Source organism: Ziziphus jujuba, chromosome 3 (assembly GCF_031755915.1).
Source record: "Ziziphus jujuba cultivar Dongzao chromosome 3, ASM3175591v1".
NCBI lineage: Eukaryota > Viridiplantae > Streptophyta > Magnoliopsida > Rosales > Rhamnaceae > Ziziphus > Ziziphus jujuba.
The window spans coordinates 12,501-36,665 of record NC_083381.1 but is presented as its reverse complement, the minus strand read 5'-3'; the positions used below and the strand labels follow the sequence as shown (position 1 = coordinate 36,665).

General features: G+C 32.3%; 1 protein-coding gene across 5 annotated transcripts; it reads right to left on the bottom strand.

The window, feature by feature from the left end:
• Window positions 1–543: 543 nt before the first annotated feature.
• Window positions 544–9,436, bottom strand: LOC107421786 (uncharacterized). Of its 5 annotated transcripts, none has more exons than XM_016031109.4 (6): window positions 9,075–9,435; window positions 8,676–8,786; window positions 7,468–8,453; window positions 6,680–6,991; window positions 5,401–5,492; window positions 544–1,788 (listed from the first exon to the last, which is right to left on the bottom strand). In XM_016031109.4, exons 3-6 carry the CDS (start codon window positions 8,413–8,415, stop codon window positions 921–923), a joined length of 2,220 nt encoding a protein of 739 aa, XP_015886595.3. In that variant the 5' UTR covers window positions 8,416–8,453; window positions 8,676–8,786; window positions 9,075–9,435; the 3' UTR covers window positions 544–920. The 5 variants fall into 5 exon arrangements, with proteins under 5 accessions (XP_015886595.3, XP_015886596.3, XP_015886598.3 ...); XM_016031110.4 differs by lacking the exon at window positions 9,075–9,435 and adding an exon at window positions 8,941–9,074; XM_016031112.4 differs by lacking the exon at window positions 9,075–9,435 and adding an exon at window positions 8,977–8,995.
• Between the last annotated feature and the right edge of the window lie 14,729 nt (window positions 9,437–24,165).

Sequence of the window (24,165 nt, the reverse complement as noted above, 5' to 3'; positions counted from 1 at the left end):
AATCCTAATTCAATTAGTCGTTTATTACAGAAGAATAATAGAAGCAGAATAATATTAGAGTTTCTAAGTCTATGTGTCATCTGTAAGAGCGCATAGATATTTATTTGGTCTGCCAAAATGAGCATGTAATGCTACAACTTTGAATTATTGATTCTTGTATCCTAGAAGACAGACATTTGAAAAACTTGAAGCTAAAGAGTAAAATCGATCATCAGTAATGGCTCAGATTAATTTATATTTTCTTAAGTTGACATCTTTTTTATTTATACTTCTGATATATGTAAATATATTTGTTTCATTATTATTTTAATTATGTATTCAATTGTTCCATTTAATGTATGAATGTAAAGCCAAAGAAGTTAGATATTCGTTTCTAAATACTAACGGAAGGCAAATGTCGATCTTGAAATCAGTAAAATCCGACTAAACTTAGGTTAGAATTTTAAAAGAAGCTAATAATATGAACTCCTATTAATTAATATTAAAAAAAGCAAAAAGAAAACTCATATTCGCAGCCATCGTTTGCCACAGGCCCAAAGGAAATAAGAAAACTATAATTGCACCATTGCATTAATGATATAAGAAACATATCCACTTTCCAAATTGTTTTGTCTGTATGATTTTAGTATTTAACTTCAAACAAATCCCTCCCATAAACAAATTCTAGAATTTCAAATCTTTTTTTTTTTTTTGACATCCAATAATTTGACCACTCCATCTATACCTCAAACCCCATATAAATTTTATGTACATAAATTAACACATTGACGACCTGGGACCGAGTGGCAGTGACGGGCACAGCTCCATTATTCATGTGCAGCCACTGGATATCACACATCGAAGACTACTTTGACTTCTTTACATTCATGGTCTCCTATTGTGACAATTGCAATTCACCATTGGACTACAAGATAACCAAATCACTTCCTTACTTTCATCTCCATTGTTCGTATCTGCGGCGATGATTGGGATCCACCACCAAGTGCAGCTGCAGCAGACTCGACATGTGTGAGAAGATATTCGTATATTTTCTTCCTCAGCCTGTCAATAGTTTCTGCTGATACATTTGGTGATTCTCCTTCATCTTTACTTGAACCAATGTCATCCAACCAGTCATTCACACTCTTCAGCTGAGTCAACATCCCAGCTATTTGACCATTATCTGACAAAGCAGAGGTGTCCACATCAGCATCCAAGAACCTCTCAACAAATCCCAAAAACCAATCCTGCGACTGCAGTCTCAGCATTTCAGCCAAGTCAACAGCCTCATCAAGGCCATTTCCTCTAATCCACTCAGGTGGAGGTTGAGCCTGCAGCTTTTGGCTGATGGCTGATCCATCCCCTAGCCGACGAGGAGTTCCTGGAGCAGTAAGCTTGGAGCCAACTGACTGTCGGATTTTCCCCTGGGCTTTTGAGGCATTCTTCATTGAGTTTTCTAGAACTAATATGGGTTGATTTGCAGAGACAATCTTCTGGTTTTGAGAGGAAGCCAAAGAAGGAGCCAATGTGGAAGAAAGATCTTTACTAAATACAGAGAATGATGATAAATTAGTGGCTAGTGCAGCTTGCACCCAAGAGGCTGCCTGTCTCCGTCTGTCTGATGTGATCTTTAGTGTTTCTTCTGAAGGGTTCTGTTCATGATCTGGAGATGAATAAGTTGGCATAGTTTTAGATAACGAATCAGCAATTGAACGAGCATTGTTCAAGTTAGAATGGAGGCTCAAAAACTGCTCTACTGCAGGCTGTGGGTTATCTTCCTTGGCAGAGGTAGTTAACTCAGAATATATGCTGCAGGAAGGAAAGAAAAAATAGATTAATGTCCGATAACAAAGAGAAGTCAGGCCAAAATTTAAGAACATAAAATATTTTAAGCATCATATTGCAAAAGGAACAACATTGAAGAAGGAAAAAAGAAAAAGCAGCAATTAATTCACATTTCACATATATGCAACATCAATCTTAATGGCAATTAAAGACATAACTTTAGCATTTTAGTAGAATAACTAAATCCATCATCTATCTTCATCAATCAATAGATACTCAAATTTCTCAACAGTAACCCACAATTTATGAAATTTTCTATCTTGTGTATAAATTCCAAATTTTCTGACAAAGCAAGTTACATGCAGGTAATTTTTTATTGCCACAGGGGAGACAAAAATATATTATAGAATATTGTTTTCATCACTTAACAGGGATAATTAAAATATATACTTCTGTCTAAACTTATATATAATGAATTGAATTCTTTTTGTATATGATAAAAAAATTTTTAGATAAAAAACTGAAATAATAAAATAACTCTAATTAAATAAGGAAATTAAATTAGACTAAGTCTACTGGGATCTTTAAAAGGCAAATAACCCCATTTTCATCCTAAATCATTCCAAATCAAAGTTTGGATTTTAGAATCTGATTTTCCTCTCCTTTGATAAGTTTTCAAAAGTTGTTTTCAATTTGCAACAATTTTTTGTTTCCATCTTGCATCAAACAGGCCGTGTCTAGAATTCAAATGACACCATGTAATTTCACACTGGCTTGACCCTGCATCTAGGTAGAGACAGCTTGTCTCTTATGAGTTCATAGACCGAGATCATCTTTCCCAATTTAATTAATGGCTTAAAGAATACTGGAGAAAGGCACATGGTATCTAATGGGTGTAGAAAGAATGTATAAGAAAGAAGGAAAGAAGATAATGCATCAATTATATAAACTCAAACTAAATAATAATAAGAAGAAGAATCACCAAGACCACAACATATAAGAATTCAATTGAACAAATTTAAATTAAGAAAAACAATCCAATATACCTTTACTGGTGAAATTATGTAGACAAAACGATGATAGTTTTCACATTCATTTTTACATAAGAATAAAAGAATACCAACTTTTTGGGTCTAAATATCTAATTAAATAAGACCAAATCAGAAGAACATAGCAGCTGATACTTGGAATTCAGATTTTAACTCCACAATTCCGATTACAATCTTAATTGAGTTTGGATAACCCATCGCAAATATAGTTTTTGAAAGCTTGCCTACTTAACCTCACACTACATGGGCCTTGTCTCACTCAGATAAGGCCACTAATTGTGTTTTGACTTGTTGATCCCACTAATGCAAGTTCCTGAGGGAGCCAGGGGAGGTGACTTAGGCATGGCTCATCATTCAGCACAAAATCACATAGTGGCCGCATCTCAAGGTCTGAATCCACTCTAAAACCTCCAAACATTGGTATAATCTACAACTGCACTACACAATTGTTGTCTGACCATTTGCAAGCCCATCTGAAGCAGCTAAAGCTTGGATTGCTCAGCAATTTAACAGTTAAGCTAGATTTTTGAGCATGCCTTATTAACAAACCAAGAACCTAATGCATAATTCACTAATCAAGCGGCTGTCAAGGTGCTTGCAAGCAACTCAGTTGTACAGGCACACTGTGAACTATGTCCCTTGAAAAACCCAACAAAATATTGATAGAACAGAAAAGAGCGACATGGTTGCAACGCGCATCTCAAGATCTGAATGATCTGAATCCACACTAAAACCTCCAAACATGGTTATAATCTACAACTGCACAACACAAATGTTGTCTGACCATTTGCAAGCCCATCAGAAGCAGCTAAAGCTTGGAGTGCTCAGCAATTTAACAGTTAAGCTAGATTTTTTAGCATGGCTTCTTAACAAACCAAGAACCTAATGCATAATTCACTATGTTCATCAAGCGGCTGTCAAGGTGCTTGCAAGCAACTCTTGCAATGAACTATGTCCCTCGAAAAAACCAACTAAATATTGACAGAACAGAAATGAGCAACTTAGTTGCTGGTACTGTCTAAACAGTATCCATTATCCAACAAGTAGTGGTATAACCACAGTTGGCATATAATGGATAGGTTTGAATTATTTTAACAGGCCTCAACTATGTCAACCACATCAACCTAAAAAGCTGTTAATGCAACAACTGAAGCCTTCAACTCTTCATTTCTCGAGCAAATATAGCAATATTTTCCTACATTTCCATCCATAATAACCTCTGCAATGCCCATTAAATTCAATATACCCTTATGAATTGTTGCCATCAATATTATAGCTGTGAAATTTTAGTATAAATTTTCCTTAATTTGTTGATGACACGACAAACAGTTGGTTTACAATTTCGAGAACACTCCTGCATTGCCATTAATTCTCCAACTAATATGGTGTTCTGCGTCCATGATAATGCAATGCATTGCATCCACGCATCAACACATTTACCACTAATCCTTTGTTGAATTTAATTTATAAATAATATATATAGATATGAGATTAAATTTGTTACCAATATTTCACTCAGTCCAAAAATAAAAATAAAACAGGTTGGAATAACAAACTCATTGAATAAAAAGTTCTTGTTTGTTTTCTTCGTCTTATTAATCATCAAATATTTACAGGAGAGAAAATAAGGATGTATTCAGTTGTTGGAATGGAATTTGATTAGGTAATCAAATCCATCGTTTGGTCAAATTATAGAATCGATGGGTGGATAAATGGTTGAGTTTATTATGATACTTGGTTTATATGATTAAATACTTATTGAGAGATAAGATAAGATATTAGACAAAGAAATAGAGGTGGGGAACACAAAAGTAAATAGAAAAAGAAGACAGAGAACGTAGAGGAAAAAAATTAGATCGTGACAATAGAAAAAAAAATTGCAAATATTTCATAAATTATGGTAGGAATGCCTATTCCTATATATTATTAGCCAACCAAACAATGGAATCAACATTGAAATGGCACATCTATACAATTTCAAGGTTGATTCCATTAACCAAACACTAAGAGAAATCATCTGAATAGATTAGGAAAATATGAGAGAGACTAACAGATGCTAACGAAGGATCAATAAACATAAAGACGATTATAAAGACCTAAAATGTTAAAGAGGAAATCCTAGCCTTGCTTGGCACCTCGTAAGACCCCCACCACAGAGGATCCTAACAAGTGTAACCAGATAGCATCAAGGGGTTATATTTGTGTGTGTGTGTGTGCGTGTGTGTGTGTGTGTGTGTGTGTGTGTGCATGCGCATGTATGCGTGTGTGATTTATGCATCAATATAAAAGAGAATGAATCATTAAATTTTAAATTTGTTTTGCGATGTCAGCATTCCCAAAGATTCCAATTCATCTATTATTACATATGAGGCACTAACTAACCAGATTGAGATCTAATTGAACATAAGACCACATTTATTTGTAAGACCCAACCTATCATTTGCTAAGAGATAACATTGTTCTGTTTAGGCTATGCCAGGGATTATTTTGGGAACCTATATAAAGAATTTCCATCCCAAAGGATAACTCCAAGTCTAAAAGATAACATAGGTACATCCATGTTACTTCCAGTGAGACGTAGACATACCTTAAACATCGAAGCAAGCTCTCTGCAGCAGAAGCCTCCTGAACAGCCTCTATTGCTGCTGTCTGAGCAGCATCTCTGTGCTTGATAACTTGCTATAATACCAATTGTAAACATAATATAAGAAACAAAAATATTAAACCACCAACTAAATCAAAATAGGCATCTCTAAATATTAGATCATTATGAACAAAAAGCCAGCTTTTCTGACCAAAGAGACCAGAAAATATAAAAAATAAGAAGAGAGAAAAAACTTTAAAAAATTGAGTCACACATGCAGACTGAAAACTGGTCATTCTTTTTTACAAGAGAAAACATGTTATTCACGCAAAGGAAATGATTCACAAATATCAGAACAGAAGGCTTAAGTAACCAAGACTAATGCTCTAAATTGACAACTTTTCAGAAATCTAGGACATTTAATAGTTGTTTCCACCAAAAGACCCCTTAATTCTGGCAAACAAATCACTATTACAGGCACCTTGCAGCATACTGATGGAATGAACATAATAAGAACAGTTAACCTAATATGGTCATAGATCAGTCAAGGTTAGTCCTTCTTTCTGCTCAGGGAAGACTCATTGGGTCATTCGGTCACTAAGTCATATGCTTTTCATGTAATTTTAGTAAAAATCAATTTTTTTTAATTTTAAGTACTTTATTCTAAATGTAAGTCACAGACAGAAAGAAACTTAGTCAGTTGGTGGTATATTCAGTACAAAGAACCCTCAGAAGAGCTGTTACTAAATCCTATAAAGCTATTAAGGTCTATGCTATAAAGGCTTGGGAGAAGTATGCAGTTACATATCTAGGGGGAGAGACTTCTAATTTTAACATTCCTTTAACTTTTAAGATATGAGAAGCAGCCAAAAAAAGGGGCTAAATATTTCAAATTGGATACATACAAAAATACCAGTACTAGAGAAATCCTATCAACAACTACATTATTTATTGCTAACAATTTATAATTTTCAGCTAATATGCATGTATTTAATGATTAAAAAAAAAAAAAAAAAAAGGCTGGCACATATCTGTACGGCACTTAAAATAGACATTTTAAGTGCATTAAATAGACTGGTTGCACTTTTCTTTTTAAATGATTGAATGTCATGGATTTTGATTTATTCCTTCTTAGCTTAGTGCTGTTGGAATACAGAAACCTTTTTATTTCTGTATTTATGCATTCTGGTAAGGATCCAATACAAGTATAATACTAATACTTCAGACCAAATGAAGAGTCCAAGCACACAGGTCAGGATCCAAGAAGAAGTAGAACATATACCTTTCCAAGCTTTGCAAGTGATGATGGGAGTGAAGCCCATGAAACACTTCCCTCTGTCAGTTTTTTATTATTTAAAGGAACCTTGACCAAGTTTCCAGGGACTCCAGAATTGACTAGGTCACCTGATGATTTCTTTCCAACAGATATTCTTTGCTTGTTGGACCTGTCTTGATCATTCATGGTTCCATTTACAGTAACTTTCTTTGAAGATATCTGAACCTTATTCTCCTCTTTAGAAGACTTTGCAGATATCCGGAACTTGTTTTCTTCTTTAGATGGTAACCTCTCACTTGATGTACTTTTTCTAGGAGTCTGCAAAATGCATGTTTATTTAGATAATAACTATAATTATTTGACTAGAATAACAGAAAATGAAAAAGACTTGGCAATAAGCAATTTCAAGGAAAAAACAAGCCATGTTTAAAACCTTTTGGAAATTGTTAGAAGATCAAAATATAAAAGAATTTAGAAAATAAAAAAGAAAAAATGAAAAAATAAAAAAAAGAAAAGAAAAGGGTGAGGCAGAGATTTGAAGATGTGAGGTAATGAACTCAAGACAAAAATTTCCCAAACCAAACAATTCAGCACTTGCAGTGAAACAATGATTCAGTTGCTAACCCCAATTTCCGGAAGTGCAATCCTAGACCCGTTATTTGAACAAAAAGTTTAAACACACGATAACCCATGAAGAGGAACCGAAATCAATTCAAACAAGCCCCATAGACTGTGAAAATATAACAACAATATTTCAGATAAAATCTCTACAAATCATAAGTGCTAGAACTTACAGAAGCGCGAATATCAGGCTTGGGATCATGTTTAGCGGCCCTCAATTTCGATGTTTCTTTACTCTTGACATCCATATTTCCTTCCCAGCTCTTCCTCAAAGCCTTGGCCCCCATCTCGATCCCCTGAACCAAATTCCTGATTGGGTTTGCAGCTACTTTCTTCGAACCGGGACTAGCCGAGCGAACAGAACTCCCATTCTCCACCACTCCCACCTTAGATGCTCCCTTAACCTTTGCCTGCTGCTTTATACCATTTGCAAATTTCTCAAAAGAAGTTGGCAAGGAATAGCAGCTAGTTGGAGAAGAAGGGATCGACCGCGAATTCAGTGATTTCAATCTGCTCAAAGACTCCTTCTTCACATCTAAAGTCAATGCCTGCTTTGAGAGCTGAGACTTTGTTCTACTTAAAGAAGACATTTTCTTGTCCACTTTGTCCTCCTCCTTAAGGCTGCCATTCAATCTCAGCGGCCCAAATTTGTCCTTCTCCCCAACTTGACAATTGCCCAATACTTTGGAATCCGATTTCACTTTCTCTCCAGTTTTTGAACCCGGAGACAAATTGTTGTTCAGAAAACCAAGAGAGTGAGTTGCTACAATGTCTTCTGGGCTTCCCACACAGGGGTGCCGTCCAGGAACCGGCCTAACCCCGCGAAGAATGGGCACCGGCGAGGCGGATTCGAGGCGTTCGACATGAATGAATTGACCCAATTGGATCTTATCACTAAGAATGAGATCGTCATGTTCATCAGGGAGAGAAACATAGGTGGCATGAGAAGAATCTGAAACCTTGAGGTAAAAACCTTGGTTTGGAAAAAGCTCACCACCGGCAAGTGCTGGAACAATGCTCACAACTTGCAATAGAGAAGACCTATGCTCGCCTGCAACTTTGACATCGGTATTCATGTGCTGTAGAAGCTTCAGAAGGACACCCGGGACAAGATTCGCCATTGTTGGACACCTTCAGCAGGCATCGGTCCACCCAAATCCTAAAACCCAGGTTGAAAAAAAATAATAATAAATATCAATATTCTACTCAGAATCACAGTTATCTTTGTTCGAGAGCTACTTAAACAAACAAAAAAAAAAAAAAAAGCATCTTTATTTATTTATTTTTATTCAAAGAACCAAAATAAAAAAGTTCAAGATCTCATGTGGGAACACAAAAATTCTCGCTCAAGAGGGCTATAGACGAAGGTTTTCAACAATACCGAGATGGGAAAAGAGCGTTTTTCACTTTTAGTTCCTAGAATGAAACAAAGAGTTCTAATCTAGGACTTCCATGTGCTGCGGAGAAGATGGAAAAAAGGGGATTTTGCTTCCTGCGTAGATAAAAATTGTGTTACCAAATAATTTTTCCAAACATAAATAGACGAGATGCAATGTACAAGATTCAGATTTGAAGGGTTTGAGCTATTTTTTGGAGGAAAGAAAAAAACTAGAAATTCGGGCCCAACTAGAACAGATGAGATTTACCATCAAAAACTGTATTAATTATAGAAATAGACAGACCTAGAAAATAAAACAGGGAGTTTCTCAACAAAATAGTATAAAAGAAGGGTGTGCAGGTTTTAGAAAGAAATAGAGAGAAAAGCAAAGCAAACACTCACCAACCCAGAAGAGAAAAGGACTGTAAAACTGATATAATAAAGGCTTTGGCATTTTATGCAAAATCACAAAATAAATACTATTCTCCATGCAGCATAACCCAAATTTTTTAGTGGCATTACCCAAATTTGGATAGCAAAATTTTTCGGAAACTTGGTTGGATTTTTCTCTTGCTTTCACTTATTTTTGCTTTTTTGGACACAAGAAAACAATTTTGGTTTTGGTTAAAACTTAAAATCCAGATGGGCAAAAGAGCCTAAAAGGTAACTTTTTCAAGAAGATGACATTGAGAGAAAGAAAGTGTCTTCTGCACTGAACATGGGACGGGATGGTACTGAAAATTTGAGGCAAACCAAAAAATAATAAATAAATAAAATGAAATAAAAAGGTGAAGGGAATAATTGAGTGCCAGGCTTATTTGTATATGATTGAATTACAAAAGAGCTGTCAGTGTCTGACACACGCATTCATACATGTACTTCATTATAAAATTGCACAAAATTACAAATATATGAAAGCCTGACCCACCCACTTTGGCTTTCGATTATTGGGTTTCACCGTTTCAGATGTAAAGAAGGTGAAAGAGAATTTCTGCGAGTCCAGGAAAGAAGGATAATGGGTCTCAAGAAATTCCTGCAGAAGCTGTATGGTATGGATTGGGAATCTTGGAAGTTGAAAAAGTAAGGGCGGGTATGGATTGGATTGGTTCGGTTTTGAACCAAAATTCAATCCAATCCATACATTCGATTTTTCTAATTTACAATCTAAATTAAATTATTAAAATATTAAATCTAAATCAAATCAAATTATTTATGATCGGTTTGATTTGAATTGGTTGATCGGTTTGAAATTTATTAATTTATAAATATATAATACAAATATAAAATTTTTCAAATATAAAATATAAATAATAAATTATAATTATTCAAACATAAAATATAATTAGAATAATACAACATAGTTTACAATGGAAAATAAAGAAGAAAATTTAGCAAATGATATACATCATGCACTTATTAAATAGCAAACATTAATGTCATCATCCCACTCCTATAAAATCAAATTAAAATTGTTAGAATAAATAATGTAAAATAATACATTCGTTAAAATTCATTTACTGAAGAATCAACGCATAATTTTTTTTTTTTAATCTTAAAACTTTGGTAAATCATAAGTCAATCAACGTTGACAGATTCATTAATTTTAGTTGATTCTGTAAGCTCTACAAAGATCAAAACAATAAAATTAGCAATAAATTATATTTAAACATTTATATATATATATATATAACAATTGGATACAATATATGTAGATATATATATATATATATATATGATCAGGATGTAAAAAAAAAATATATATATATATTATGATGATGGTGATGGACTGGTGGTGGGTGGCAACAAAGGTAAATGTTTAATTTAGGGTTACAACTTACAATTTAATTTGGGATTTGGTATGTGGGGATGTAAAAGGAAAAAAAAATATATATATATATATATATTAAAAATCAATATATAAAAATGGAAAAAAAATTAAAAATTAATATATAAAAATGAAAAAAATATACTAAAATTAATATATAAAAATGAAAAAACAAAAATATATAATTTTTTAGTTATATAATATATTATTTGGATTGGATTGTATTGGATTGGATTTATATTTCCAATCCATAACCAATCGAATACATACAATTTATAATATTTTGAACCCAATCTAATTAAATTGATGTAAAAATCCAATTCAAACCGTTAAAAATGAATTGGATTGAACGGGTTAAACGGATTAGATTGGATTTTGTCCACCCTAATTGAAAGGAGAAAATAAAAACTACATATTTTCAATTGCAAAATTCTATGTAAGGTGGAGATCTATTTTTAATTGCCATTTTATTGTTATTATTATTATTTTAAATGAGGCGCATGTGGTAGGCATTGGCGTGCTAGAACAGGGTTTTGGAGTGTCGGCTACATGAAAAGCTGTCACATCCCCAGGATTTTTTTTCCCTTCCTTTTTCGTGAATATAAATGCATGCCCCAGGGTAATTGCCGTAACCGCAAGTGCATCTTTTATATGTTTTTCATTTTTTTAGTTTTGTTTTGTTTTTTCTTGTTTGCTTAAAGTTTTTTTATTTTTTATTTTTATTTTTTAATAAATTGGAGAGGGGTGTTTCACTTGTTTTTTGTTAGAGCTTTGTAATAAAAAATTTAAAAATATATTTATAAAGATATAATTTTAAATTAATTTTTGGTTAGGATATTATATATATATATATAGAGTTTTTCTATAGTCATGATCGATCTGACAAAAATAATACGGTCCAAAAATATGAAAGAATAACCAACCATTAGATTTCAATTTATCCAATAAACGGTTCAAATATTTTTCTATCACACGTAAGAAAATTACAACTTTAAAAAAATTTTCTTCAATATTTCTGCTTCAAAATATTATTTTCTTTCCCGCTACACAACCGTTTCACACAGACTTTACCATTTCAAAATTTTCAAATAAAATTCATCATCTATTACCGTTTCAAAATTTCCAAATAAAATCCACCATATTCACCGTTCTAGTCTCAGATATTCTTCTATTGCTTCCACCATCCAGGCCTTTTCCTGACAATCCAAAATCCATTTAGAACTTGGTTTAAAGGTTAGTATTTGAGAGCCATTGTTTTTTTTGTTTTTTTTTTAAGTGTGACCAAAAAATCCAAAAAAAAAAAAAAAACAATGACATCGATGACCTACAAAACGTCATCAGCTTAGGCACCAAACAAATGGGCATTTTCCTCCAAATTAATGGCTGCTCTTTCTTGGTGGTCCAGAGTAGTTTTGACGTGGCCAAAAGCAAAGTCCCGATAGTGACTGTATCACTGTCCAGGGCAAAAAAGGCATCTATGGCCTTGATAATTGAGTCTCGCTTGGTTGGGTTCTTTTGAGTCTTGAGGCCCGATCTTGATCGGATATGAGATTGAAGAGTTCTTATTTGGAAAGTTTTGATTGAGTTGTGAGGGACGGGCAGGCAATCATAGAGAAGTTAGAATCGTGGGGTTTCAGAGAACAAGAATTGAAATGGTGGTATTGTGAGTTGAATTGAATATTGGAAAAAAGGAGATTTGATGACGTAACGTTCTAGAAGCTTTAAAGCTTTTGTAAATTTTGTAAATTTTTTTGTTATTTTTATTTTTTTAACTTCTTTGTAATTTTTTTTTTATATTTTTACAAGTATTATTCAAAATAATAAAATTCAAACTTAAGAAAAAAAAATTAAGCACCAATTAAAAATTACAAAATTGAAAAGATAACGAAAAAAAAATTTGGGGACCAAAGCCAACGTTTTTATATCCCAACAGCATTGGCTTTAGTCCTCCAATTTTTTAAAATTCTTTATTATTTTCTTTCTTACTTTCTTTTTTTTTAATTCCTTTGTAATTTTTTTATATTTTTGTAAGCATTATTCAAAACAATAAAATTCAAACTTAACCAAAAAAAAATGAGGACCAATTGAAAATTACAAAATTGATAAGATAATAAATAAAAAAAATTGGGGGACCATAGCCAACCCTATTACATCCCAGCAGCGTTGGTTTTGGTTCCTCAATTTCTTAAAATTTTTTATTATTATTTTTTAATTCCTCTGTAATTTTTTTATATTTTTGCAAGTATAATTTAAAATAATAAAATTCAAACAAAAAAAAATTGAGGACCAATTGAAAATTACAAAATTGAAAAGATAATAAAAAAAAAAATTGGGGGACCAAAGCCAACGCTATTGCATCCCAACAGCATTGGCTTTGGTCCCCCTATTTTTTAAATTTTTTATTATTTTCTTTTTTAATTCCTTTATAATTTTTTTATATTTTTACAAGTATCATTCAAACTAATAAAATTTAAACATAAAAAAAAAAACTGAAGACAAATTGAAAATTACAAAATTAAAAAGATAATAAAAAAAAATTGGGGGACCAAAGCCAACGCTATTACATCCCAGTAACGTTGGCTTTGTTCCTTCAATTTTTTAAATTTTTTTATTATTATTTTATTATTATTTTTAATTCCTTTGTAATTTTTTTGTATATTTTTACAAGTATCATTCAAAATAATAAAATTAAAATTTAACAAAAAAAATTGAGGACCAATTGAAAATTACAAAATTAAAAAGATAATAAAAAAATTGGAGGACTAAAGCCAACGCTGCTCGGATGTAATAGCGTTGGCTTTGGTTCCCCGATTTTTTAAAATTTTTTATTATTTTCTTTTTTATTTTTTTAATTCCTTTGTAATTTTTTTTATATTTTACAAGTATCATTTAAAATAATAAAATTTAAACGTAACAAAAAAATTAAGAGCCAATTGAAAATTACAAAATTGAAAAGATAACAAAAAAAAATTGGAGGACCAAAGCCAATACTTTTAAATCCTAAAATCCTTAACTTTGATCGTCAATTTTTAAAATTTTTTTTATTATTATTTTTTTAAATTCCTTTGATGAAAATTGGACCCAAAAAAAAAAGAGAAAAAAACTTTTGATGAAAATATGATAATAAACAAAAAAAAGAGAGGGTTTATCTTTAAAATTAGACCCAAAAAAAGAGAAATTTTTTTTTTGATGAAAATATGATAGTGAACAAAAAAAAGAGGGTTTATACTTAAAATTGGACTAGAAAAGAAGAAAAAAAAAAGGAAAGCAAAAAAAACTGTCACAAAAGGAGGCAAAGTCGACGTTATTTTTAGAACAAGTGTTGACTTTGTATAGGTTTTAGCGACTCTATTTTAAAATAGTATTGCTAAAAACCAAGTATATAAAGCTTGTACAAAGCTTGGTTTTTAGCGACGCTATTTTAAAATAGTATCGCTAAAACTTATACAAAGGTGACGTTTGTTCTGAAAATAGCGTCGGTTTTGCTTCCTTTTGTGATAATTTGTTTTCTCCCTCTTTTTTTCTTATTTTCTAGTCAAATTTTAAACACAAACCCTCTTTTTTTTTGTTCATTATCATATTTTCATCAAAATTTTTTTTTTGTCCAATTTTAAAGACAAATTCTTTCTTTTTTTTGTTTATTATCATATTTTCATCAAAAGTTTTTTTTTCTTTTTTTTTGGGTCCAATTCTAAACACAAATCCTTTTTTTTTTTGTTCATTATTATATTTTCAATAAAGAAATTAAAAACAAAAAATAGTAATAAAAAATTTAAAAAATTGAAGGACCAAAGCTAAGGTTTTTTGGATGTAAAAACATTGGCTTTGGTCCCTCAATTTTATTTTTGTTATTCTTTCAATTTTGTAATTTTAAATTAATACTTAATTTTTTTTGTAAAGTTTGAACTTTATTATTTTAAATGATACATGCAAAAATATAAAAAAAATTATAAAGGAATTAGAAAAAAGAAAATAATAAAAAAATTTTAAAAATTGAGATACCAAAGCCAACGCTGCTGGGATGTAATAGCATTGGCTTTGGTCCCCAAAATTTTTTTTATTAGGTTTAAATTTTATTATTTTAAATGATACTTGTAAAAATATAAAAAGATTAAAGGAATTTAAAAAAAAAGAATATAACAAAAAAATTTAAAAAATTGGGGCACCAAAGCCAACGCTATTACATCCAAGCAGCGTTGGCTTTGATCCCACCAATTTTTTTTATTATATTTTTAATATTGTAATTTTCAATTGGTCCTCACTTTTTTTTGTTAAGTTTGAATTTTATTATTCTGAATAATACTTGTAAAAATATAAAAAAAAATTACAAAGGAATTAAAAAAAGAAAATAATAAAAAATTTTAAAAAATTGGGGGAACAAAGCCAACGTTGCTGGAATGTAATAGCATTAGCTTTGGTCCCTCAATTTTTTTTTATTTATTATCTTTTCGATTTTGTAATTTTTAATTGGTTTTTAATTTTTTTTTGTTAAGTTTGAATTTTATTATTTTGAATAATACTTACAAAAATATAAAAAAATTATAAAGGAATTAAAAAAAAAATAATAAAAATTTTTAAAAATTTGAGGGACCAAAGCCAATGTTGCTGAGATGTAATAGTTTTGGCTTTGATCCTCCAATTTTTTTTTAATTATCTTTTCAATTTTGTAATTTTCAATTGGTCCTTAATTTTTTTTTTAAGTTTGAATTTTATTAGTTTGAATGATACTTAGAAAAATATAAAAAAATTAAGAAAAATTTTTAAAACAATAATAATAAAAAATTTTAAAAAATGGAAGACTAAAGCCAACACTGCTGGGATGTAATAGCGTTGACTTTGGACCCCCAATTTTTTTTATTATCTTTTTAATTTTGTAATTTTCAATTGGTCGTCAATTTTTTTTGTTAAGTTTGAATTTTATTATTTTGAATAATACTTGCAAAAATATAAAAAAAATTTCAAAGTAATTAAAAAAAGAAAGTAAAAAAAATAATAAAAAATTGGGGGACCGAAGCCAATTCTATTGGGATGTAAAAGCGTTGGTTTTGGTTCCCTAATTTTTTTTGTTATCTTTTCAATTTTGTAATTTTCAATTGGTGCTTAATTTTTTTTGTTAAGTTTGAAGTTTATTATTTTGAATAATACTTCTAAAAATATAAAAAAAATTACAAAGGAATTAAAAAAAAATTTACAAAAGCGTTAAACCTTCCAGAACTGTACGTCCTCAAGCCTCCTTCTTTCCAATATTCAATTTAACCCACAATACCACCATTTCAATTTTTGTTCTTTGAAAACCGACCACTCTAACTCCTTTATGATCACCTGCTCATCCCTCACAGCTCAATCGAAGCTCTCCAAGTAGGAACTCCTTAACCTCATATTCAATCAAAATCAGGGCCTTAAGACTCAAAAGAACCCAGCCAAACGAGATTCGATTATCAAGGTAATAGATGCCCTTTCTACTCTGGACAGTGATATAGTCACCACTGAGACTTCGCTCTGTGCCACTTCGAGACTACTATGGACCATCGAGAAAAAGCAGCTTTTAATCTGAAGGAAAAGGCCCACTTGTTTGGTACATAAGCTGGTGGCATTTTGCAAGTTATTGATGTCATTGTTTTTTTTTTCTTTTTTATGGTGTTTTGTTCACACTTAAAAAAAAAAAAAAAAAAACCAAAGCGCAGCCCAAAAAAAAAAAAAAAGGCCCGGGCGGTGGAAGCAATAGAAGGATATCTGGGGTTGGAACGATGGAGATGGTGGATTTTATTTGGAAATTTTGAAACGGTGGGAGATGGTGGATTTTATTTGGAAATTTTGAAATGATAAAATTTGTGTGAAACAGTGGTGCAAGCAGGAAATGAAATGATATTTTCAAGCAGGTCGGTTGAAGGAAATTTTTTTGAAGTTGCAATTTTTTCACGTGTGACAAGAAAGTATCTGAGCCATCCATTGGATAAGTTGAAATCTAGTGGTTGGTCATTTTTTTACCTTTTTGGACCACACCATTTTGGTTAGGTCGGACCTGACTATAGAATCTCTCGCTTTGTATATATATATGTAAAGTTTGAGATTTATCGTTCAGTTTCAAGCATGTTTTAATTACACATTTTATGCATACTTATATTAAGTTTTATTTTTTACTTTTTATGTTAATAAAATATATCAATTTTACCTTTGAAAACATAGTATATATAAACTAGACAATACCAAGCTGTATACATTCTTTTTGTGTCTATAATATAAGCTTATGTTTTTATATTTCTTTAAGTACAAGATGTTTAACTTAGACGATATTGGTCTACTATATAGATCTATACCTGTGTGCGTCCTTCAGTTTGTACAACGTGACTTATATTTTCATGTACTATTAAGAGTGCAGTATACTTAATATGACGAGATTGATCCATCAAATATATGTATCGTGGACCATATTTGTTTGAGAGCTTAACAATATTTTTGACCTTTTATTATTGGGTATTATTGGAATCTAAAAAAATCATTAAAGATGTAATGTATCTAGCAAGTTTTGTAGTATAAATAGAATTATCCTTCAACTTTAATTATTGAATTTTTTAAATTGCATCCAATACAATATCTTTATTGATAGTGTGATGATCAGTGTATATGGGTGCAAAAAATACTAATAGACTATTTGGTGTCCAATCTAACATTATCCAGATATGGTACAAGAAATGATTCAAATATAATGATAATTATTTTGATAACATCTAGGCCTTTTTAGAGCGGTTGGCTTTAGGTAGCTTAATTGGGAAGAATATTTGCAAAAGTGATAGGTTTACCATTAGAGGTAGATGTTAAAAATGATATCACAGCTTGTACCCGATCAAAAATGTACTAGTAAGGATGTTGTATTCCAAGGGGATGGACTGCAATGACCAGTGTAAGTAGATACAAAAGACATTAACAAACTATCTAGTGTCTAATCCCACATCACATGGGTATCTAATAGGAGATGATTCAAATGAATAACTCTAAAGTTAAGCATGTTTAGGTGAGAGTAGTTTAAAAATGGATGATTACCTAATAAAGTCTGAGCACAAAATCTCATACCCAACACGATGACTAATTGGGGACAATATCGTTAGAGATTGACAAATTCTCTAATGGAGGCAAGGTGTTATAGATAGAATCCATCCATGCAACTATTTTTCTTTCCTATATTGCAAGTTAAATGACAAATATACCTTTCAATAGCTCTCTAGCTCCCTTAATTAAAAATTAGGCTTAAAGTTAAATGACAAATATACCTTTTAATAGCTCTCTAGCTCCCTTGATTGAAATTAGGTTTAGATAAAAATCAAGTGCATATATATGTTACAAAATATTTTCCATAATACTATTGTTGTTGGTTAATTTTAAGAAAACTAAAATCTTTTGGGCCTAATAAGTTCGAGTATGCCTTCTGTATAACATATTTATCTTAATGACAAGTAATCCTAGGATACTATATGGGGTCAATAAAAAGAGATAGAATTGATTTGCATAATATTATTGTAAAAACTCAAATTGATTTATTTTCATGCAAAAAAGAGATAGAATTAATTTGCATAATATCATGTAAAAACTCAAATTATTTATTTTCATGTGAAGGGTTATTCTCTTGGGCATCCCTAACCTACGCTTATAAAATAAATTAAATTGACTCAAGAGTAGTATACATTTCAAAGCCCAATTTTCTAAAACGCAAAAATTATTTTCAAGGTAATAGTAGGCTCATTTTACATGCAAAGCTCATTTTTACCATTCATCCTAAAGGTCCAATCCATCCTTCACTCTTAAATTTATTTTAAATGTTTCTTTTGGTCCAAGAAGTAAATAAGTTGCCACATTACCCTCTTATATTTAATCAATGCTGTCCTTTGCTTCTCAACTTTTTAAACATTTGTCTTTTGTAGGAGTGAATAGTAGATTATGTAGACATTTAAATTGATCCTGCAAGAGTTTTCCTTTTTTGGTCTTTTGCAAGAGTGAACAATAAATCCTGTATATATTTAGGTCAATCTTACAAAGGTTTCCTTTTAGAGTAAATACAAATCTCTTTTAACCTCTGAAAGGTAAAGTTAGTAAATATCTAGTTTCTTTGGAAAAGTAATGATTTTTTTTGTTTGAATGTTTATTATAAGGTGGAAAAGTGTGGGGTTTAGGAAATTAGATTCTTACTAATGTAGGAAAATATGGGGGAAAGTTCTTCATACCCATATAAGTGTCGTTTTGAGAATTATAGAAAAAATAGTTTTAAATTTTTTTTAAAATATATATTTGTCCTTAATTTATTATACAATATTAAATTTAATTATCTATAAATCCCAACTTTTCTATTATTTACTAAACAGACCAAGAGAAAAATTAATTCTAAAGAAACTAAATCCCAAAAATAAATTTTCCTCTTAATTTTAACACTTCCCAAACAGAGCCTTAAGAAAAGAAATTCTCATGAGATCAAAGAAAATAGTTTTCAACCACTCTTGCAACCCGACATAATCATGAATTAAATATTCAATGCTTTATTCTTTGTACTCAATTTTTTTCTCTTGGATTTTGACCATAACTCTTTCCTTCTACATATGAGCACATTTTCTCTTTTGAGACCTTAAATTCTTTTTTCATTCTTAGATTTTTAGAATCCCTAGAAGTTATAAATCTTCTCCTTTGAAACACAAAAATATATTCTTGCAAAGTAAGCCTCCTTATAAAAATCCCATGAAAGTAAATCTTGCAAGCGTTAATCTTGCAATATTCACTTTTGTAGTAGTAAGATCCTTTAGTTATCAAACTAATCTCAACAAAGAACCTACCAATTTGGGTAAAGCATGAGACTATATTTTAATCATAAAAGCAACATAACAAAGTTTTATAACTCACCATGATACTACTCTCCCGCTTTCCTCCCTTTGTTTTTCTTATTGCTATTATTTGGCTTACATGATTTGAAGCATGTTCGGATCATACTGAATTTCTGAAAATTTTCAATTTAATGTTTAATTATTCAAATATTATTTTGATTTATATGTTAAATAGCATCTTCCCATATGGTTTAGAAATGAAAAAAGCATATGAAATTTCTCAAGTATAAATGAGTGGCATGAAAAATGATAATGTGCATTATTCACAATGGAAGTGCAAGAAGCATACTTGAGAGCTACTCACTTATATACTGAAGCTTCATTTAACACTAAAGACATGTCTATATACAAATCATAGGAGACTATTTAGTTAATTCTCTTTAGAATCTACAGTAGTTAGTACTCAAGTATTCTTTGTTGCTCTTAATTAAAATTTTATTTTTAAAATCTTTTGATCTTAAAGGCAATAGTATTTTATTTATTATTGCATTCTTCATAATTAATACTAATTGCTTTAGTCATTTTAATTTGTTTGGCATTCATTTTATTTTTTTTAAACTGTTAAAGGTTTAAAATGGCATATTCTTACATTAATAGACAGCAAATTATTGGAATATTTTCCTAACATATCCTTTTTGGCACACGTGATGGACTACAATTTCAATTGAGGACATGGTGTAGACTTGACCGATGACTTAACGGTTTAAGGCCCACAACATTAGTAGCAAAAAATTATCGCACGAAACTAGTTAGAAAGAGGGAGCTAACAAGACTTCAAACATGATGGAGATGTCCACCCATGAATCGGTCCACCAAACATCATATTTTTGTGAATGTATTTCTCAATTTGCACGTATACGAATCAAATGATATGATAGTGAGTAAAATGACCATAAGGAATAAGAATAAGCTTGCATTGATTTAATTATTATATTAATCAAATTTTAAAGGAATTGTCTATTGTAGGCAATTAGAATTGAAGTAATTAAAATTAAAGAAATTAAAAAATAAGAAAACAATTGAATTGACCAAGAAGAAAGATGATGATGATGAAAATACCAGGACTTAGGAATCACCACTAACTAATATGATTTTAGATACTAAGCGTACATGATTGGAAATTATTACAAAATAATTTTACCACAGATAATCCACAAATATCTAGAAATAGCTTTCATATAAATCTAGAAGTAATGACACAAGGAAATTAGTAGCTTTCACATATTAATAAGTCCTAAATGATACTAAAAGTCATGGAATCCCATAAAAAGAAGACTAGGATTCACATAGTAAATCATTCATCAAATATCAAAATAATATGTAATTGATCAAAATTGAACTACCTAATAACCGACTTTCTACATAGAATTAAAAGTCATTAATCATACATTCAAAATATCAAGAATGATGCATTAAACTTATTTATCAACTATAAACCTTCATTACATAATAAAAATAAATTCCAATAAATTATCTAAACTTTCATAGTGTAGTCATAGTTTTGAGATTAAGTTCATAATTAAACTAGAAAACATATCCACAATCATAAATATTAATTTCGGTTCTTTATTTTTCTATTGATTCTTTTCTGATTGAGATGTATGGATCCATGGGTCTATGTGTCTACATAGATACCGTTCATGGACTAACGAAAATGTGCAAAAGCTCTATTTGCCTCCGCCATTCTACTAGGGTTTAGGGTTTAGGGTTTAGGGTTTAGGGTTTAGGGTTTAGGGTTTAGGGTTTAGGGTTTAGGGTTTAGGGTTTAGGGTTTAGGGTTTAGGGTTTAGGGTTTAGGGTTTAGGGTTTAGGGTTTAGGGTTTAGGGTTTAGGGTTTAGGGTTTAGGGTTTAGGGTTTAGGGTTTAGGGTTTAGGGTTTAGGGTTTAGGGTTTAGGGTTTAGGGTTTAGGGTTTAGGGTTTAGGGTTTAGGGTTTAGGGTTTAGGGTTTAGGGTTAGGGTTTAGGGTTTAGGGTTTAGGGTTTAGGGTTTAGGGTTTAGGGTTTAGGGTTTAGGGTTTAGGGTTTAGGGTTTAGGGTTAGGGTTTAGGGTTTAGGGTTTAGGGTTTAGGGTTTAGGGTTTAGGGTTTAGGGTTTAGGGTTTAGGGTTTAGGGTTTAGGGTTTAGGGTTTAGGGTTTAGGGTTTAGGGTTTAGGGTTTAGGGTTTAGGGTTTAGGGTTTAGGGTTTAGGGTTTAGGGTTTAGGGTTTAGGGTTTAGGGTTTAGGGTTTAGGGTTTAGGGTTTAGGGTTTAGGGTTTAGGGTTTAGGGTTTAGGGTTTAGGGTTTAGGGTTTAGGGTTTAGGGTTTAGGGTTTAGGGTTTAGGGTTTAGGGTTTAGGGTTTAGGGTTTAGGGTTTAGGGTTTAGGGTTTAGGGTTTAGGGTTTAGGGTTTAGGGTTTAGGGTTTAGGGTTTAGGGTTTAGGGTTTAGGGTTTAGGGTTTAGGGTTTAGGGTTTAGGGTTTAGGGTTTAGGGTTTAGGGTTTAGGGTTTAGGGTTTAGGGTTTAGGGTTTAGGGTTTAGGGTTTAGGGTTTAGGGTTTAGGGTTTAGGGTTTAGGGTTTAGGGTTTAGGGTTTAGGGTTTAGGGTTTAGGGTTTAGGGTTTAGGGTTTAGGGTTTAGGGTTTAGGGTTTAGGGTTTAGGGTTTAGGGTTTAGGGTTTAGGGTTTAGGGTTTAGGGTTTAGGGTTTAGGGTTTAGGGTTTAGGGTTTAGGGTTTAGGGTTTAGGGTTTAGGGTTTAGGGTTTAGGGTTTAGGGTTTAGGGTTTAGGGTTTAGGGTTTAGGGTTTAGGGTTTAGGGTTTAGGGTTTAGGGTTTAGGGTTTAGGGTTTAGGGTTTAGGGTTTAGGGTTTAGGGTTTAGGGTTTAGGGTTTAGGGTTTAGGGTTTAGGGTTTAGGGTTTAGGGTTTAGGGTTTAGGGTTTAGGGTTTAGGGTTTAGGGTTTAGGGTTTAGGGTTTAGGGTTTAGGGTTTAGGGTTTAGGGTTTAGGGTTTAGGGTTTAGGGTTTAGGGTTTAGGGTTTAGGGTTTAGGGTTTAGGGTTTAGGGTTTAGGGTTTAGGGTTTAGGGTTTAGGGTTTAGGGTTTAGGGTTTAGGGTTTAGGGTTTAGGGTTTAGGGTTTAGGGTTTAGGGTTTAGGGTTTAGGGTTTAGGGTTTAGGGTTTAGGGTTTAGGGTTTAGGGTTTAGGGTTTAGGGTTTAGGGTTTAGGGTTTAGGGTTTAGGGTTTAGGGTTTAGGGTTTAGGGTTTAGGGTTTAGGGTTTAGGGTTTAGGGTTTAGGGTTTAGGGTTTAGGGTTTAGGGTTTAGGGTTTAGGGTTTAGGGTTTAGGGTTTAGGGTTTAGGGTTTAGGGTTTAGGGTTTAGGGTTTAGGGTTTAGGGTTTAGGGTTTAGGGTTTAGGGTTTAGGGTTTAGGGTTTAGGGTTTAGGGTTTAGGGTTTAGGGTTTAGGGTTTAGGGTTTAGGGTTTAGGGTTTAGGGTTTAGGGTTTAGGGTTTAGGGTTTAGGGTTTAGGGTTTAGGGTTTAGGGTTTAGGGTTTAGGGTTTAGGGTTTAGGGTTTAGGGTTTAGGGTTTAGGGTTTAGGGTTTAGGGTTTAGGGTTTAGGGTTTAGGGTTTAGGGTTTAGGGTTTAGGGTTTAGGGTTTAGGGTTTAGGGTTTAGGGTTTAGGGTTTAGGGTTTAGGGTTTAGGGTTTAGGGTTTAGGGTTTAGGGTTTAGGGTTTAGGGTTTAGGGTTTAGGGTTTAGGGTTTAGGGTTTAGGGTTTAGGGTTTAGGGTTTAGGGTTTAGGGTTTAGGGTTTAGGGTTTAGGGTTTAGGGTTTAGGGTTTAGGGTTTAGGGTTTAGGGTTTAGGGTTTAGGGTTTAGGGTTTAGGGTTTAGGGTTTAGGGTTTAGGGTTTAGGGTTTAGGGTTTAGGGTTTAGGGTTTAGGGTTTAGGGTTTAGGGTTTAGGGTTTAGGGTTTAGGGTTTAGGGTTTAGGGTTTAGGGTTTAGGGTTTAGGGTTTAGGGTTTAGGGTTTAGGGTTTAGGGTTTAGGGTTTAGGGTTTAGGGTTTAGGGTTTAGGGTTTAGGGTTTAGGGTTTAGGGTTTAGGGTTTAGGGTTTAGGGTTTAGGGTTTAGGGTTTAGGGTTTAGGGTTTAGGGTTTAGGGTTTAGGGTTTAGGGTTTAGGGTTTAGGGTTTAGGGTTTAGGGTTTAGGGTTTAGGGTTTAGGGTTTAGGGTTTAGGGTTTAGGGTTTAGGGTTTAGGGTTTAGGGTTTAGGGTTTAGGGTTTAGGGTTTAGGGTTTAGGGTTTAGGGTTTAGGGTTTAGGGTTTAGGGTTTAGGGTTTAGGGTTTAGGGTTTAGGGTTTAGGGTTTAGGGTTTAGGGTTTAGGGTTTAGGGTTTAGGGTTTAGGGTTTAGGGTTTAGGGTTTAGGGTTTAGGGTTTAGGGTTTAGGGTTTAGGGTTTAGGGTTTAGGGTTTAGGGTTTAGGGTTTAGGGTTTAGGGTTTAGGGTTTAGGGTTTAGGGTTTAGGGTTTAGGGTTTAGGGTTTAGGGTTTAGGGTTTAGGGTTTAGGGTTTAGGGTTTAGGGTTTAGGGTTTAGGGTTTAGGGTTTAGGGTTTAGGGTTTAGGGTTTAGGGTTTAGGGTTTAGGGTTTAGGGTTTAGGGTTTAGGGTTTAGGGTTTAGGGTTTAGGGTTTAGGGTTTAGGGTTTAGGGTTTAGGGTTTAGGGTTTAGGGTTTAGGGTTTAGGGTTTAGGGTTTAGGGTTTAGGGTTTAGGGTTTAGGGTTTAGGGTTTAGGGTTTAGGGTTTAGGGTTTAGGGTTTAGGGTTTAGGGTTTAGGGTTTA

What these genes read in the sequence shown, in the direction of transcription:
- LOC107421786 (XM_016031114.4), bottom strand. Translation starts at nt 8,415, where the DNA reads ATGGCGAATCTTGTCCCGGGTGTCCTTCTGAAGCTTCTACAGCACATG. An exon ending in AGCCTGATATTCGCGCTTCT is followed by an intron (nt 6,992 to 7,467) that starts GTAAGTTCTAGC and finishes TGCATTTTGCAG; the next exon opens with ACTCCTAGAAAAAGTACATC. An exon ending in CACTTGCAAAGCTTGGAAAG is followed by an intron (nt 5,493 to 6,679) that starts GTATATGTTCTA and finishes TTGGTATTATAG; the next exon opens with CAAGTTATCAAGCACAGAGA.